This window comes from Hemitrygon akajei, chromosome 9 (genome assembly GCF_048418815.1).
Source record: "Hemitrygon akajei chromosome 9, sHemAka1.3, whole genome shotgun sequence".
NCBI classification, from domain to species: domain Eukaryota; kingdom Metazoa; phylum Chordata; class Chondrichthyes; order Myliobatiformes; family Dasyatidae; genus Hemitrygon; species Hemitrygon akajei.
The window spans coordinates 115,635,621-115,655,046 of NC_133132.1; the positions used below are offsets into that span (position 1 = coordinate 115,635,621).

Here is a 19,426-nt window from a genome sequence, read left to right on the forward strand (position 1 = left end):
TTTCAATGCAGCCAATATCATTGACCGACCTTGAGAAGGAATGACCCTCTTCTCTAAGCATCTGTCTGACTACCGGTCTCTGATCCTCACTGAGGTGACTTAGATCTACAGGTGGGTCCCACTGTTCACTTGCACTACCTGTGGGTCTCATGCTGGTGTGGCTCACTGTGGCTGGTGTTGCAACTTTCTCAGAAATCAGGGCAGGCAGAATCGTCATAATAGTTTGTACTGTGCCGATTAAAGTGCGCCTCGGCAGAACAATGTCATGGCCAGTTGGGTTAGAAACATCAACTGTGATGACTGGGAGTACACCCTTCCTGACTCTGACTAGTGTGTCATAAAACTCAAGACCATCTGGCCACTATGGGTTCAGGTCTGGCTGGAATAACATGGTCACGTCCTCTTTAAAAGGTGACCAGTAAGTAATGTGTGTAAACACATGCGCTGGACTAAAGCTGGATCATACCCAAGTCCTGATTCTGACTCTTGGGAAGCAAACAGCACTTTCTGCCTCAAATCTAGAACCCGCATGAGAAAATTGAGGGGTTTCTCTGCTGTTCTTTGCTTCAGAAGCTAGCTGCTTGTAAAGCTCTGTGGCGCTCTGTGGTGAACTACATATACCTGTCTGGACACACCCCCTGCTGACTGCTCCTGTGGCTCCTCCCACAGACCCCAGTATAAAGGCGATTGAGGTCTGAGCCCGGCCTCTCTGTCTCCAGGATGTAGTATGGTGGTCAACCACTGCTTGTTCCTTCTTCCAGTCAATAAAAGCCGATATCTCACCTTTACGTCTCAGAGAGAGTTATTGATGATGCATCACGCTCTTTTCTTGGAAGTGGGAGCGCAGGATGCGTCGCAGTGCGGGGAGAGTCAGGTTGGGTCTTCCCTCCAAATAGCTGTGTAACTGTGAGCCTGGAGAAATAGCTCTAATTGCCGCATCTACTATTTCTATTTCAGGATAACGTTTGTTCAGTCCATTCTCAATCTGCTGAGCAAAGCTGGAGAATGTCAGTTTATCCTTTTGGCCTGGTTCGCCTATTTGGCCAGAGATTTTGAGATCTTTGCGCCAGCATGGGCTTGGCTGCTGCGGCTGAGCACTGACGGAGGGCTGCCTGCTGACTTGTGGGCTCACGGTAGTTTGAGACTGGTACTGAGACTCACGAACAGTAGCATTAACAGGGGTGAGCTGCTCACTTTGCCCGGCTGGGGCTGCTCCATTATTTGTACCCTTGGTCAAGTCTGCAATTCTCTCTTTCAGTCACAACAGTTCTGACCGGCCATTATCGTCTCACTCTGCCACTTCTTCTCTTTCAAGAAATTTCATTACATGAGTCACTAGTGATATGCGAGACTTTCCTTCAACAGCTGTTCTTCGCTCGCCTGATAGGTCAAGAAAATCACAAACTTCGAGCAAATTGTCTCTAGTCAGGGTATGTAGCCCTCCTCCTACCGCTTCCTGTAGCTCTTCTAAGGCTGGCATGTTGACAGGATAGGAGAAACTTACTGTGCAGGAGTTGGCTCTGAACTGGATGGCCTTTAACGTTCCTGATGATCCCTGACTGGCCTCAGATGACGTGTACTCCACCACCAGCTTCCAGCTCTCCTCGAACAGCAGCGCCTTTTCTCATTACAGCACGCCAGAGTTGTATTGTGGGGAGAATTTAGCTGCTGCAGAATTCTGCCACCAGGTTGTGGACAACAGACATCTGAAGCGCCATCTCAGTGGTGCCTCCATAATGTTACGCCCCTGAAAAATGGGGAGAGATAATCACGACAAAGACGTGATGTGGTTTCCTCATTGAGAATTTACTCAGGTGAAGAAAGTACCGCGATGTCTCCTGGGTATGTGGGTGGAGACAGAAGCAATCGACCTCTGGCTAGCAGATCAAGGCTACTCTGCAGATCACTGATAATACTATCAGGGCTTAACTTTACACAATAAAGAATGAAAGAAACAATGAAATGAATTAAATACCTGTTAGTATTTTAGCCCTTTTTAACATGTGTTTTCACTGGCTTTAAACAATTTTTGAACTTAACAGATCTTTAGTGTCTTATCCTTTAACTTGTCACACAGAATCTTTATGTTCCTATTAGGTTGAAAGGAAAGGTTAAAAGTTTGAGAGAGCCATGGTTTTCAAGGGATATTGGAAACTTGGTTCGGAAAAAGAGAGAGATCTACAATAAATATAGGCAGCATGGAGTAAATGAGGTGCTTAAGGAATATAAAGAATGTAAAAGAATCTTAAGAAAGAAATTAGAAAAGCTAAAAGAAGATATGAGGTTGCTTTGACAAGTAAGGTGAGAATAAATCCAAAGGGTTTCTACAGTTATATTAATAGCAAAAGGATAGTGAGGGATAAAATTGGTCCCTTAGAGAATCAGAGTGGACAGCTATGAGTGGAGACAAAAGAGATGGGGGAGATTTTGAACAATTTCTTTTCTTTGGTATTCACGAAGGAAAAGGATATTGAATTGTTTAAGGTAAGGGAAACAAGTATGGTAGTTATGGAAACTATGATGATTAAAGAAGAGGAAGTACTGGCGTATACTGGCGCTTTTAAAGAATATAAAAGTGGATAAGACTCCGGGTCCTGACAGGATATTTCCTAGGACCTTGAGGGAAGTTAGTGTAGAAATAGCAGGGGCTCTGGCAGAAATATTTCAAATGTCATTAGAAACGGGGATGGTGCCGGAGGATTGGCGTATTGCTCATGTGGTTCCATTGTTTAAAAAGGGTTCTAAGAGTAAACCTAACAATTATCGGCCTGTAAGTTTGATGTCAGTGGTGGGTAAATTAATGGAAATTATTCTTAGAGATCGTATATGTAATTATCTGGATAGACAGGGTCTGATTAGGAACAGGAACATGGATTTGTGCGTAGAAGGTCATGTTTGATGAATCTTATTGAAGTTTTTGAAGAGGTTACTAGGAAAGTTGATGAGGGTAAAGCAGTGGATGTTGTCTATATGGACTTCAGTAAGGCCTTTGACAAGGTTCCGCACGGGAGGTTAGTTAGGAAGGTTCAATCATTAGGTATTAATATTGAAGTAGTAAAATGGATTCAACAGTGGCTGGATGGGAGATGCCAGAGAGTAGTGGTGGATAACTGTTTGTCAGGTTGGAGGCCGGTGACTAGTGGTGTGCCTCAGGGATCTGTACTGGGTCCAATGTTGTTTGTCATATACGTTAATGATTTGGACGATGGGGTGGTAAATTTGATTAGTAAGCATGCAGCTGATACTAAGGTAGGTGGCGTGGTGGATAATGAAGTAGGTTTTCAAAGCTTGCAGAGATTTAGGCCAGTTAGAAGAATGGGTTGAATTCTGTAGTTTAATTCTGATGAGTGTGAGGTGCTACATTTTGGTAGGACTAATCAAAATGGGACATACATGGTAAATGGTAGGGCATTGAGGAATGCAGTAGAACAGAGTGATCTAGGAATAATGGTGCATAGTTCCCTGAAGGTGGAATCTCATGTGGATAGGGTGGTAAAGAAAGCTTTTGGTATGCTGGCCTTTATAAATCAGAGCATTGAGTATAGGAGTTGGTATGTAATGTTAAAATTGTACAAGGCATTGGTGTGGCTAAATTTGGAGTATTGTGTACAGTTCTGGTCACCGAATTATAGGAAAGATGTCAACAAGATAGAGAGAGTACATAGGAGATTTACTAGAATGTTACCTGGGTTTCAGCACCTAAGTTACAGAGAAAGGTTGAACAAGTTAGGTCTTTATTCTTTGAGTGAAGAAGGTTGAAAGGGATAGATAGAGTTGACGTGGATGGGCTTTTTCCATTGAGAGTAGGGGAGATTCAAACAAGAGGACATGAGTTGAGAGTTAAGAGGCAAAAGTTTAGGGGTAACATGAGGGGGAGCTTCTTTACTCAGAATGGTAGCTGTGTGGAATGAGCTTCCAGTAGAAGTGATAGAGGCAGGTTCGATTTTGTCATTAAAAAAAAATTGGATAGGTATATGGACAGGAAAGGAATGGAGGGTTATGGGCTGAGTGCAGGTCGGTGGGACTAGGTGAGAGTAAGCATTTGGCACGGACTAGAAGGGCCGAGATGGCCTGTTTCCGTGCTGTAATTGTTATATGGTTATATGGTAAACCCTTCATCTTCAGAACCAACCCAGTGAACCACCTTGAAAAGCAGCAGTGCTTCTCTCAAGTAACGAGACCAGACCTGCACAGAGTATCCCAGGAGTAGCCTCATTGGTACCATGTACTGTTGCAGCTCTTAAACTCAATCCCATTAGCAGTGAAGACCAACATTCTATTTGCTTTCTTGATAACCTGTTGCCCCCTCAAGCCAACCTTTTGTGATTTATATGCAAGAACTCTCAAGTCCTTCTGCAAGACAGCATGGTGTAATATTTCACTACAAATAATAATATGATCGAATAATTTTCTTTCCAAAGTGGATGATCTCACATTACCAACATTGTAATCCATCAGCCAGCCCTTTGCCCTTATACTTAACCTATCTATAATCTCTGCAGTCTCTCCATATCCTCTGCACGATCTGCTTTCCCACTTGATTTAGTGTCACCAGCAAATTTAGATACACTACAATCTATCTCTCTCTTAAATTGTTAATGTATATCGTGAACAGTTGCTGGCTCAGCACTGAACCCTGCAGCACTCTGCTCACCACTGATTGCCAAGCAGAGAAACACCCATGTATCCAGACTGTCTGCCTTCTACTAGTTAACCAGTCCTCTATTTATGCTAATATATTGCCCCCAACTCCATGCAACCTTGATTTATAGATGTCTTGTGTGGCACTTTATTGAAAGCCTTCTGGAAAACCAAGTATGCAACATTCACCTGTTCCTCTCAATCCACTGTGCTCATTATATTCTCACAGAATCCAGTAAGTTTGTCAAACAGGGCATGCCCTTCCTGAATCCATGCTGCATCTGCTTGATAGAATCAATTCTATCCAGGTGTGTCACTATTTTTTCTATAATGATAGCTTCAATCTGTTTCATAACTATAGATGCTAACTTGCTTATAGTTACTTGCCTTCTGCATAGTCATTTTGCCTTCCAATCTGCTGTACTTGCCCAGAGTCCAGAGAATTTTGGGAAATTATCACAAATGCCTGGATGCATTCCATCAGGACTTACTTACCTTCAGGTCCACTAGTTTGCTCAGCACTACCTCTTTAGTGATAACATTGAGGTCCTCATTTCCCATTTTACCCAAAACATCCTCCACGATGGGTCCTCCACCATGAAGACTGACACAAAATAATTGTTCAATACCTTCTATATTACCCAGTTTTAATTCCTCCTTTTTCATCTTCCAAAGGATCTATGGTTCACTTTAGCCTCCCTCTTCCACTTCGTACATTTATAAAAACTACTATCTGTTTAAAATTTTGAGCTAGTTTCTTTTTTAAAAAAAGAAGCAACTTCTCGAGAAAAGAAAAGCTGTTGGCTTTTCTCCACTGCTGTACTAACTACTGGAATTGCAAAATCAGAGGCAATCAGCAGCACTATGACCCTGAAGATCAATTGGCGAATGAGGGAAGAATGGTGAAGATTGAGGTACCAGTGCTGAGGGAGAAGGCACCTTACTAACATCGCATGGACCTCAACAACGATTAACGTCAGATTCAGAGTTTGAGGCCTGCACAGTTTTTTGGTTTTGTACTCGTAGATCGTGCAAGTGCCATGAGATATGCTGAGGTTTCCTTGTGAATACACAGAAAGCTTCAATCAAATACCTGGAGGTGTGCTGAAGATGCTGTTTACCAGCTAAAATTTAAATGGAATTCCTTAGTTGCATATAATGTTGTGCCAAGTGTTACAATTTCTTGTCTGTTGTATTCCACCTAGGGTTATGAATAACACTGAAGCTTATTAATTGGAATGCCACAGTAGAAATTAGACTCTCTCTTTTATCACATTGTTGCTATTAACTAAAGCCCTTCATATGGAGTTGAATGAACTGCAATTAGAAGGCCTGGAAAATTCCTGCGACTCTTTTCCAGCACAATCTCATTAACAATTATGAGAAATCATTTTGGTAGATGATAGGGGTTTGAAGGAAAAATTCACATTAAAAAATTGTTTGCTGAGCTTTAATGGAATCTGTTGCAAAAAATTAGACTGCACATTAATTCATCTATTACCGGAAGTTTATTCGTGACTCACTTTCTGCTTCATTGTTATGTCCTGAAATTTCTTTGTATATCATTGTGATGGAATCATTGAACTCTATACCATGGAAACAGGCCTTGGAGCCCATCATACCAGTGTCATCACTCCAAAAAGGACCCATACAATTGTTCTCATCCCCTCGTCCATTCCCCATAGCCTTTTAGAAGGAAGTGATATGATGGGAGTAATCCTTTTTCCAATGTCATGGTGCTTCTCAGCTAATTGAGCTTCTTCTGACAGTCTTTTACCGTACGTGTTCACTCGCATGAACAGACAATGAGGGAAATTTACTTAGTAAGAGCAGGTTTCTCATTGCATTGATAATTTGTCAGAGGTAAATCTTTATATCATTTTTAAAATCCAAGCCAGACGTGAGGGCACAGTTTACATCTAAGAAGTTTGATGTGCTCAAGTTGCTTAATCAAGCTGTTCACCAAAAAAAGGTCCTCGGGGGTAGAAATGGTGCTGGAGAATCATCTGCCTGATTCCTCCTATACAGTTCAATGAAATTCAGAGTATCCAGAGGCGATGTATTTGCAGATATTTTCATCACCATTTCAAACTTGTACAGCTTAAAATTTTCTGTACTAGGATCATAAAATAACACAAAATGCTGTTAAAGGTAACTCAATTGAGAGAGAAACATATTTAATGTTTCAGGTCAATTGCCTTCTATCAGAGCTAGGATGGTAATATTGGTACTTGGTAGTTTTTTTTGATTTACTACTGTTTCTAGACTTAAACAGAAAATGCATGCAATAAGGGAGTTGTGGTTCACGAGATACATACAGACACTGGTATATTCTGGGTTTTGAAATGCAAGTATCTGGCCAATAAATTAAGGTTCTCATCCAACCCTGAGGTGAAAATATGTTTAAGGAGATTTCAAACATAAATGGACATCTCTGTGAATAGGTTTCCTGATTCTGCTGGGAATTATTTAACTTCGCACATTCCTATTACTTTGAAATTCTATTTTGAACATCCTCAGGGTACTGAGAGACCAGGATGATGGGTGATGGCACTTGAAACTGATATTTTGCAGAATTTTACTGATTGTTATCCTTCTGCCTGTTCAATATTTATCGATCTATTTATTTTGCTGGTTTCCTAGATGTCGAATTTACTTTCTATTTTTGGTTTACTCTGATCATGGAAATATTATTGGTATTAATTACTGTTTTAATTAATGATTAGTTGTTTGTTTTATGTCTAATACACTTGAAACATTCAAAATTTCAGCTGTGTTGATTTTGCTGTAGTGTGCACCCTCCTATTCGTTATGCTGGATTTTAGTTATGTGGGATTTTTGAATCTGGTAGAAAAGGGTAAAACCTCCACATCCTAAATTTATGTCCAAAAATTCTAGAATTGGATAAATATATCACCAACATTTGAATTACTATGCAGTTAAAATTTGTGGCATTAAATTAGCCATTGAATCAAGCATTTTTGTCATACCTTCTCTACATGTGAACTGCGAAGATTGATCTTGGGGAGAGTGGGGGCCGGAATGTTGGGTGGGGATTGTGGGAAGGGATGGGAATTGGATTAATATGAAGAAGCTGGTTGTCAATCCAGAATGATGCCAGTTGGGTTAGGTGTTCAGGACGTTGGAAGTAAGTAATGCAGGGTTACACTTTAAGGTTACTGTACCATGATGCAAAAGGGCAGTTGATGGGAGAAATTACTGGGAGATGGGTGGGAGAGGGTACTGGGTGTGATATTTGGATGCCAGAGGTGGTCAGGTTGGTTTAGATTTTTGAATGGGTTAGGGAACAGAGTGGGGCCGGGGATTGGAAAAGCTGAAGGAATTCAGCAGACCAGGCAGCATCTATGGAAAAGAGTACAGTCGACATTTTGGGCTGAGACCCTTCAGCAGGACTGGAGAAAAACAAGTTGAGGAGTAGATATAAAAGGTGGGGGGAGGGGAGAGTAAAGCACAAGGTGATAGGTGAAACCTGAAGGGGGATGGATGAAGTAAAGAGCTGGGAAGTTGATTGGTGAAAGATTAGCTGAAGAAGGGGGAGTCTGGTAGGACAGAAGGCCATGCAAGAAAGAAGATGGAAGAAAGAGAGAGGCAGTGGGTAGGCAAGGAGATAAGCTGAGACAGGAAAAAGGGGATGGGGAATAGCGAAAGAGGGGGATGACACTTCTCCTGTGAGGCTGTTGTGGTTATATACTGTGTCTAGTGCACCCCGTGTGGCCTCCTGTATATTGGTGAGACCTTATGGGAGACCACTTCACTGAGCAACCACGCTTCGTCTGCCAGACAAAGCGCAAACTCACAGTGGCCACCTATTTAATGCCACTTCCCATTCCCTTTCTGGTATGTCTATCCATGTTGTGATGAGACCAAACTTAGGCTGGAGGAATAAAACCTTGTATTTCATCTGGGTAGCCTCCAACCTGATGACATGACCATTGATTCCTTGAACTTCCAGTAATGCTCCCCCTTCATCATTCCCCATCCCCTTTTCCCTCTCTCACTTTATCTCCTTGCCCACTGATCACCTCCCTCTGGTGCTCCTCCCCCATTTTCTATCTTCCATGGCCTTCTGTCCTCTTCTATTAGACTCCCGATTCTCCATCCCAATATCCTTTTCAATCATCAAATTCCCAGCCTTTATCTTATCCCACCCCCTTCAGGTTTCACCTATCACCTTGTGTTTCTCTCCCCCTCCCCCCACCTTTAAAATCTACTCCTCGGCTTTTTTTTCTCCAGTGCAGATGAAGGGTCTTGGCCTGAAACGTCGACTGCACTCTTTTCCATAGATGCTGCCTGGCCTGCTGAGTTCCTCCAGCATCTGTAGATTTCCTTGTGTTTATAACTGGATTGATGTGCAGTGTAGTTGCTCTAGTAGAGAGCAAAATGGACAGCTAGGAGTAGAACCAAGCAAGTTAGTTAGTTAAAGGGAACCTACTAAGTTGCGTTACTAACATTGTACAGAGAACTGATTTGTGTGTTCCCCTTTAGATCTGACAGAGGCACGGAGGGTTTAGTAAGGGAAGACTGAAGTGAAAAAACAATATTAAGAGGTATCATATCATCAAGAAAATTAAAATAGCTCTGAAAATTACAGATGGGACATCTGGATGTGCATTGCTCATGGTTGGACTCTACTGGGCATATCCAGGGTATTTTGGACAATGTGCAACTAGTCTGATTTTCATTAAATCTCTATTCTTCATAGGAATTTGATTATGCAACACTCAGGACTATTATGCAATTTAATTCCTTGATAGCACAATACACCTATGAGGTTAACATCATACATAGTATGTGAAACTAGTGGCAAATATGAATGTGCTTCAGAGCACAAGAGACTGACAGATGCTGGGATCTGGAATGAACAATAATGTGCAGGAGGAAGTCGGAAAGTCAAGCATTATCTGTGAAGACAAAGGGATAGTTGATGCTTTGGGATGAGACCCTACATTAGGACAGAAAATGTAGAGGCAAAATTGCAAGTGTAAAGAGGTGAGACAGGGGCTAGTAGGTGATGGTTGGAAGCAGGAGAGATGAAAATGGTAATAACAAATGGAGCTAGGTGGGGTGGGAGAAGTCTTTATAGAGAGGCTAGGGGAAAATGTTGGGCAGAATGAGGCAGAAGAAGGGGGAGAGGGGGAAGATAGAGCTAGAGGCTGAAAGGTGATGTGAAATCAGATAAGGGAGAGATGATGGACAGAAGCATCCAGATGGGGGAGGAAATAATAAAGTAAGCCCAAGTCAGTTTAATAAAATATCCAATTTTGAAGAACATTAACAACTTTATGACAAGAGATATAAAAGAATTTCCTATCAGCAGGTTAATGAATTTTCTGTTAATTTTCCATAGCCTTAATTCAAATCCATAAATTGTGAAGGCCTAATTCATAACCTGACCCGATTTGCTTATGCTCTAAATCACTTTCTGCGAGGACACATTTTGAGTTGCATAATGCATAGTTTTTACTATTTACAATAGAGAATAAATACTGTTATTTTCTGGTGAATAAAGTTTTCTCTGTGTTTTCATTTATGATGAAATGGTGCACTAATGGTACCTGCCCATCATGATGTAAAAAAAGATGCTGCAAGAATGTTATAGTTTCCACAAATATTGTCTGATTGACTTAACATTTGCAACTGTATTCTGTTTCTCGCCTGGCGTCTGCAGCATTTTCTCCGTGTTATGAGATCAAAGTGTAACATATGGAATAGCAAGCAAGTGATTTGCGAAGAAGTAGACGAGGGAACATGTACTTGCCATGCCACTTGCCTTCTCTGAACTCTTTCCTATTTGGCAGAGACAGCCACTCTATTTTTCTGATTAACTGAATTGGCTCAGCGCATTGGCTGAGATGAATAATCTTACAATTCAGCAACAGAGCAAGGCTGGGAGTAAGGCCTGTTATCTGGAGACTGTCCAAGATTGAGTGGCACTGGGGAAAAATAATACTTTATATTATTTTCAAATCTTGTTTTATGGGGAATTCACTTTAATTTTCAATGTATGGTATCATGGAATTTGGCATTAAAATGTCACCCGCTCCTGTCAGTGTGCCTGACAAATTCCTTATGTGAGCTTTGCCCCTTTTGAGACAAATCATGTGATTTTGGAGAACATAACACAGACACAAGAAATACACAGCAGGTTAATTAGCACCTGAAGCAGTGAGGCAAGGAAATATTTTCATTTAAATCTTTCCTCATAAACTACCAAAGGAGTTGGTAACAGGCCCCAAAAGATATTTTGATCTGTCTAGTTCGCCTTAAAGTGCTTATTACTTGTTCTGCATTTTTCTTTGGTGTTTTCTATTTTCATTTCTTTCTCTGGTGAACATTGTTTATTTGTACACTGAAACCACCCATGCACATTTCACTTGAGCCCTAATGATCCTTCAGTATCTCCAAATGGAAAAAGTAAAGGGCTATTAAACCGGTAAAGAAAGGGTACTGTTCAACGAGATATGGTTTCATCAAGGGATTTAATCTCACAGGTTATCCTCCTAATTAAAATCCCTGGATATTCAATTCTCAGCACAAACGAGAGGACCTAGGACTCAGGGAATGAGCTTTATCCTCCTTTTCACCAAAAGAAATGCTGTAAACACCCATCAGGTCAGTCAGCATCTGCTAAAAGAAAACAAGGTCGAAAACTCTACATCAGAACAGCGTGTCCAGAGTCTCCCTTATATGTCCTTGGATTTCCTAGGTAGGTAATTAGATTCCCTTTGAATTTACTATGGTCGATATTTGATCTTAATAATAGGTATTTATTTGGAGATGTTTGACCAGAAGTTAGACAAAATGTCATATGGGGCTTGCAATTGATGACTAGACAATTGGCAGAAAATCACTTCATCACCACAGTTTAATCACTTCCATCAGGATTCAGTCACTCAGAAATAATACATAGATTTGAAAAAAAAAGGGTATTAAAATCCTTTGTGTCCTGACGAAGGGTCTCGGTCCGAAATGTCGACAGTGCTTCTCCCTATAGATGCTGCCTGGCCTGCTGTGTTCCACCAGCATTTTGTGTGTGTTGTTGTAGGGTATTAAAATGTTCCTTTTGTTTGTGAATACACAGACTCTGTACACTGGATGGAAGGCCCTTGCTTGGTGCGGCTGAATTAGAAAATAACCAATATTACGTGGCTGTTGGATCAGAGAAATTCAAGAAGCTGCCCTATTATCAGGTCCTGTCAAAGAAAATTACAGTACGAGAGACACAAGGGTGAGTGTTAAACGCTGCATTAGTTCTACATTGTCTGAGCATATAACTGTGTATTTAAAAAGTTGCTTAGTCAGTATTGCATTATTAAATGCATAAATTATACTACACAGTGCAAAATTAAGTGCTTCTTGCAAGGACTTTAAGGTTCTTCAGGAGTGGATTTTGTTTTTAAAGTTTCTTTAAAATAACTGCCAAATTTTCAGGAGCAAAGCTGTTCACTGGAACTGCATAAAATGCATGCATGTAGAAGAATATTTTATCATTTAATTATTTACTACAAGCAATATATCAAAATATCTGTGTAATGAAATAGTGATATTGTTGTCAGTATTGTTCTGGGAGCACTGTATTCCTCCAGCTGAAGGCAGGATTAAAGTAACAATAGTGTGGGTTGCATTCACAGCATGTGACTTCTTTATGTTTACAGTATTTTGTGTGGTTATGGCCTGTTAACAGCAACTACAAAATTGGACTGGTAGTTACATGACCCAATGAATCAAGAAGCAACTGCCTATATTTCTGTTTTCCATAGAAATGCATTTCAGTTAGGATTTCATGCTTAAACTAGATGTGAATTAAGCTTAAGGTGCAACATAAGACCATAAGGCCAGCCAGAATAGGATCCCTTTATTCCCACTCTCTGTTTTCTGCCGATCAGCCAATGTTCTACCCATGCTAGTAACTTCTTTGTAATTCCATGGGCTCTTACTAAGCAGCCTCATGTGTGGCGCCTTGTCAAAAGCCTTGTGAAAATCCAAGTACACCATGTCTATGGCATCTTCTTTGCCTATCCTGCTTGTAATTTCCTCAAAAAATTGCAGTAGGTTAGTCAGGCAGAATTTTCCTTTCAGGAAGCCATGCTGGCTTTGGCCTGTCTTGTCATGTGCCTCCAGGTATTCCGTAATCTCATCCCTAACAATCAATGCCAACAAATACCCAACCACTGATGTCAGGCTAACAAGTGTATTGTTTCCTTTCTGCTGCCTCCCACCCTTCTGAAATAGTGGAGTAACATTTGCAATTTTCCATTCATCCGGTACAATGCCAGAATCTATAGATTCTTGAAATATCATTGTTAATGCCTCCACAATCTCTCCAGCTGTTTCCTTCAGAACCCGAGGGTGCCTTCCATCAGCTCCAGGAGACTTATCTACCCTCAGACCATTAAGCTTCCTGAGCACCTTCTCAGTCATAACTTTCACTGTACCTACTTCACTTCCCCGACACTCTTGAATGTCCGGTATACTGCAGATGTCTTCCACTGTAAAGATTGATGCAAAATATGCATTCAGTTCCTCTGCCACCTCTGCATCTCTCATTACATTATCTCTAGCTTCACTTTCTATTGGTCCTATATCTACCCCAACTCTCTTTTACCCCTTATATACTTAAAAAAGCTTTTAGTTTCTTCTTTGATATCAGTCGCCAGCTTCCTTACATAATTCATCTTTTCCTTCCTAATGACCTTGTTAGTTTCCTTCTGCAAGTTTTAAAAAGCTTCCCAATCCTCTATCTTCTCACTGGATTTGGCTCTTACTTCACTTGTGAGCCATAGTATTGTCCTTCTTTCATTCAAAAATTTCTTCTTATTTGAAATATATCTGTCTTGCACTTCCCTCATTTTTCGCAAAACCTTCAGCCATTGCTGCTCTGCTGTCCTTCCTGCTAGTGTCCTTTTCCAGTCAACTTTGGCCAGTTCTCCTCTCATGCCATTGTAATTTCCTTTATTGTACTGAAATACCGACGCATTGGAATTCAGTTTCTCCTCAAATTTCAAAGTGAACTTGAACATGCTGATGTCCAAGATCCTAACAATGTGCAACAGAGTAGAAAGAACCAAGCAGGCTGAAGGTTTAAACTTACTGTTGTTAATCCAGTACAACTCCTCTACGAAACGAATCTGGACTCACATTTCCTTGGATCCCTCTCAATGTTCTCCTCTCCACCTGTAATCACCATGCTTCCGTGGCAGCACAGTAGCATAGCAGTTAGCATTATGCTATTGCAGTGACAGCGTCCCGGCTTAAATTCTGTCAGGAGTTTGTATGCTCTCCCTGTGACTGCATGGGCTGCGTCCTCTGGGTGCTCCAGTTTCCTCCCACATTCTAAAGATGTACAAGTTAGGCTGGAAGGACCTTTTGCCATGCTGTATCTCTAACTTTAAAAATATTCCTCTCTTAACCTGGGCTGTATGGTGACTGGGACAGCATAAGATGAAACATCTTGATCCAGTGAGTTTATCAAGATGCCTATTTATTGCCAGCAGTTTACTCAATGAGTTTGGACCTTTTACATTTTAAGGGTGGATAACTGTCAGTTCAGTTAACTAGATGCCACAGTCAACTCCTATCTTATAAACGTACCTGATTCAATCTGCATTCACTTATCTGAGATGAAGTTTGCTGCTCCATCTGAACATAATTGTACACTTTGCTCATGTTGGCACCTAATTTGGGAGAAAATAATTGACTAGAGTTTTTACAGTCAATGGTAGTTGTAGGGATACACTTACAAAATTTCAACAGCACATTGCAAAAAATGAGAATTTTGAGGATACTCATCTCTGGTCCTCTATAGTAGTTGACGATGCAGGTTTGGGAGATGATCTCAGAATAGCTAGGGCAAGGAACAGTAATACACTTTGTAAATGGCAGTCAATGGGTCCTGATGAAGGGTCTTGGCCCGAAACGTCGACAGTGCTTCTCCTGTAGATGCTGCCTGGCCTGCTGCGTTCCACCAGCATTTTGAGTGTGTTGCTTGAATTTCCAGCATCTGCAGATTTCCTCGTGTTAGTCAATGGGGATGTTTACTAATGATTGGACAGTGTTCATTCCCTCATGTAGCAGTGAGAAGGGAATGGATGTTCAGGATGGTGGAATGTTTAGGAAGGAAATGAATGCATAGGATCGCTGGAACTACAAGAGAAAAGTACTCCATTGTGCTCTAATCTTGTGCTGGTTGTGGATGTGAACATTTCAGGCTATCAGAAGGTGAGTCACTTCCTCTGGGATATCTATCCTATAGTAGCAGTATTAATGTGTCTGATCTAATTGAGTGTCTGGTCAATGGTGATGGTAGGAAACTTGACAATAGTAGTACCTTAGGATGTCAAGAGTAAGCAGTCAGACTCTGTCTTTGTGGAGGTGATTGTTGTCTGACTTGTTTGTGGCACCAATATTATCAACCCAGGCTAAATGTTGTCTAGATCTTGCTACATTCACTTATGGCATTGAATATTCATTAGTGTACATCCCCATTGATTTTAACCATTTCTTTTGATACCAATTGACTTCAGTTTTACAAGGGCTCCTTGATCCACACTTGATTAAATTCCACCTCAGTGTCAAGGTTAGTGACCCGCATCTCAACTCTAGAATTCTGCCCTATGGTCCCTGTTTAAGCCATGCTTTGCTGAAGTTTGGAGTGTAGTGTTCCTTGTGAAACCCAAATTGGTAAGTATGTTCTGCTTGATGATACTATCCATTATTTTGCTAATGATTAATAGACTCATTTAGGTGGTAATTAGCTGGGTTTTGTTTTTCCTGCTTGTTGGACTTCTGCCAGTATTACATCTGTATTGAAACAGCTTGGTTGGAAGTTTGGCTAGTCCTGGAGCCCAGGTCTTCAGTACCATAATCACACTGATACTTGGTCCCATTGGCTTTGCTGTATCCAGTGCTTTCTAATTGATATCTGATGGGGATCTGAATTGTCTAAGGACAAGCTTCTGTAGTGATGGAAATCTTAGGATGAATCATGAATTCAGTACTTCCAGATGAAAAGCTTAGCCTTATCTTTAGCAGTAACACAGTAGATTCCACCAGAATTATTCACCTCTCTGTATCTGGTTAAATATTCACCTCTATTTATAATTAGATGCCACATTATATTAGAGCTTTGACTTGATCCGATGGTTGTGAGGTGTGCTGACTTTCTGATTAGTCTTACATTACAGCTTGACTTGCTTAGTGCCTGATATTTAGCTTTGCCTAGTGCCGCTCTTGGCATCCCCTTCTTCACTTCTCATTGAAACCATGGAATGAGCAGTAGTGTAAGATGCAGTCTTGCAGCAGGAGCGCAGCGGGAAGCACAGTTTCATTGTAAGATTGGAGTGAGGCAGTAGAACTAAGACCTGATGAGCTCCTGTCAGCAGTGATGCCAGGAGTAGTGAATGGACCTGAAGAAGGAGCACTGATATACAATTAGGCCTCTTGCCTGGAGCAGAGTCATTGACACATGACAAAACCATTTATTGAGTGGACTGAACTGAACCTGATGATTGATATTTGACAAGGTTTCCTTGCCAGGTTTAGACTGAGTCAGAGGCATTGATGTATTATTATACCTACGGTCAGGATGAAGTGAAGGCTGCGAGTGTGCAACAGTCATTTGTCAGAAACAAATTAAACTTTATGCACTTGCACATAACAATGTATTAATCCAATAACAGTGACATATGATGATCTCAACTGCAAGAACTACTGCTTTATGATGACCAGCAAAACCACTACATGAGTAGAAATCCAAGCTAGCAAATTATTTGGAGAACTGATACATAAAGTTAAAAAAAAATCAGAAATAAATGAAGAATATAAGAAACATTTCTATGCACTTGAAAGGATTAAAATGTGGGACAACGTACATAACACTGGAGGAACTCAGCAGATCAGGTAGCACCCTTGGAAGGAAGTGGGCAGTCACATTTTGGGTGGAGACTCTTCATCTGGACTGCCTAAAGCTTCAATGAGCAGTGCAGTGTTGGGGAATAATAAGACTGGAGGCTGTGGAGGGGAGATCTCCTGAAGTGATCAGGTTGTTGATGGTACAGAAAAGAGTGGCTTGATGATTGTTGGTGGAATACTGGTCCAAGGATAGGTAAGATGTGTCCAGATGAAGGGCTTCAACCCAAAATGTTACCTGCCCATTTCCTTCCACAGATGCTGTCTGACTTGTTTGAGTTGCTCCAGTGCTTTGCTCCATATTACTTAATCTGCATTCTGTTAAAACATGGACTCTTGCTGCAAACAATTGTGAAGCTCTCATTTAAAACTACTGTAATAAGCTGACAGATACCTGAAGGGGAGAAATGTTTGTAAACGAGGAACGGAATAGAATCAGGCTTGAATGTTTTGTGTAGCACCCATGATGGGTCAAGTGGCCTACTCTAATACTGTAGCTTTATCACAGCTGCATCAAGGTTTAACGAGGCAACACAAACCTGGCTTAATAGTGGGTGAAGAGTGACTGACATTAAAATCAGTTCTGAATGTGACAGAGCTGATGATATGCTGCTGCCTTTATTATGAGTCCAAATATGCTGCTTGGCCAAAACAGTAATGTTATGTAGTAAGAAATCACCTATGTTGCTGAGAGCCTTTGATGTAGAGTCTGCATTAGGTATATTAAGGCTCTATACTGTGTTCATGACTACTTTATTCTATATTTCATGTGTGATATCATTTGGCGCAATTTGCTCAGCTTCTTTAGCCACATTAGCACCTTTTTTTTTGTAATTTATTTTTTTTAATTGAAGTTCATCATCAAACAAGCATTTTCATAAGATGTATTTCAGACATTGTACATATATATCATATAATCATATATATCACAAATCTCCACGAAGTATTTATCTGAGGTATACCCAGAAAAATGAGTAGAAAGAAAAAACAATGATTGTATCATGTTTATAGAATATCATTATACAGTATTATTTAAATAAAGCTAATTACAAGCTTGTAGAATCACAATTTAAATGTCTCTTTTGGTAGGGGGAACCATAATTGAGCTCTGCCTGTTCTTTGGGATGAAACATTCTGAGATATTTCCATTCTTTTCAGAGTCCAATGCTTGATATTTTTAAACGTGGTTTCTCCAGGATATACCCTTTGATGTAACGGGAAATACACCCAGATTAAATGTTAATACTGACTGAGAGTCCGGGAAGTTCCTGGCTGGAATATTTAAATTTTGGAAAAAGTTCTCTCTTGGAAGTTTCATTAGTAGTAATATGATTTCCATCTCCCCTAATATCTAAGTCATTAGAAACATATTCATATTTGCCAACATCATTGACAAATAAAAACATCATTTCCATTCATTCCAGCTGTGCTTGAAGCCCCTGAATGCAACCCAGTTGCTTCCCAACAACATCAAACTACCTTGTACAAAATGTAATTGGAGCACTGAAATTTTGTGGTACTGTACAAATTGGTTTGCTTTTTGTCTAGAAGTATGTCTGGCTTCTCATTGTAATTGCTTGTTCTTTGTAAGTGCTTCCTGGTTTGGAGGGGAAAGTAAGAGAGTAGTTTCTAGATATCATTGTCATTTCTGTTTTTGCACTACTTATTTTAATCCAACTATTTAATAGACATATATATATATATACTTAATGTAACTCAAGTGTTTTTAAATAAGTAGTACACCTTCAAATGTGGCATGCATCATGGATTCAGAACAGATGAGAACCAGTAGAAGCAGAAGAGAAGGAGATCTTAGAAGCTAAAGGCACCTTTTAAATGGCATGATACTCCAGTGTATAAAACCCATTTCTGCATCGTGTGCTGGAAAAAACCTCAGCAGGCCAGGCTGCATCTATTGAAAAGAGTAAACAGACACCATTTCGGGCTGAGACCCTTCACCATGACTGGGAAAATGATAAGAAGTCAGTGAGAAGGTGGGGAGAGGAGAGGAAGAGGTACAAGGTGACAGATGATAGGTGAAGCCGAGAGAGGGGGAGGGGTGAAGTAAACTGATAGAGGGTGGAATATCTACTGTACCTGTGAGACATGATGTAGACCGCTTCACCAAGCACCTGCTCTCTGTCCGCCAAAAAAACAGGATCTCCCAGTAGCTACCCATTTCAATTTTACTTCCCATTCCCATTCCAACATATCACTCCATGACCTCTCTGCCGCTGCAATGAGGCTACACTCAGGTTGGAGAAGCAACACCTTGTGTTCCGTCTGGGTAGCCTCCAACCTGATAGCATGAACATCAATTTCTCGAACTTCTGGTTAATGGCCCCCCGTCCGGCCTGCCCCCTCCACTGTTCTCCATTCCTGTTTCCCTCTCTCAACTTATCTTTTACCTACCCTTCACCTCCCTCTGCTGCTTCTTCTCCTTCCTTTTCTTCCATGGTTCTATCAGATTCCACTACCTCCAAACCTTTCACCAATCAACTTCCCAGCTCTTTACTTCACCCCTCCCCCTCCCAGTTTCACCTATCACCTGCCACCTTTCCACTACCTTCTCACTCTGACCTCCTCTTTCCAGTCCTGAGGAAGGGTCTGGGCCTGAAATGTCAACTGTACTCTTTTCCATAGATGCTGCCTGGCCTGCTGAGTTCCTCCAGCATTTTGTGTGTGTTGCTTGGATCTCCAGTAGCTGCAGATTTTCTCATGTTTGTGATTCTGCACATGAAGAAATAAACTTGTGATTGAGTTAAGGCATTAAAGAATGAAAAGGCAAATCAGTACTGCCTTTGGACTTTATTCCTGTTCCTTTTTTCTATTCTTGCTTCCTTTTTTATGGTCTCTA

General features: G+C 40.8%; 1 protein-coding gene across 14 annotated transcripts in view; it reads left to right on the forward strand.

Annotated features, from left to right (window-relative positions):
* LOC140733465 (doublecortin domain-containing protein 2) overlaps positions 1 to 19,426 on the forward strand; it is a 155,666-nt gene that overhangs the window by 54,384 nt on the left and 81,856 nt on the right. For all 14 annotated transcript variants that reach the window (XM_073056841.1, XM_073056840.1, XM_073056830.1 and 11 more), the window contains one exon: positions 11,744 to 11,890. In XM_073056841.1, coding sequence (XP_072912942.1) covers positions 11,744 to 11,890 — 147 coding nt within the window. The remainder of the gene's footprint in view (positions 1 to 11,743; positions 11,891 to 19,426) is intronic.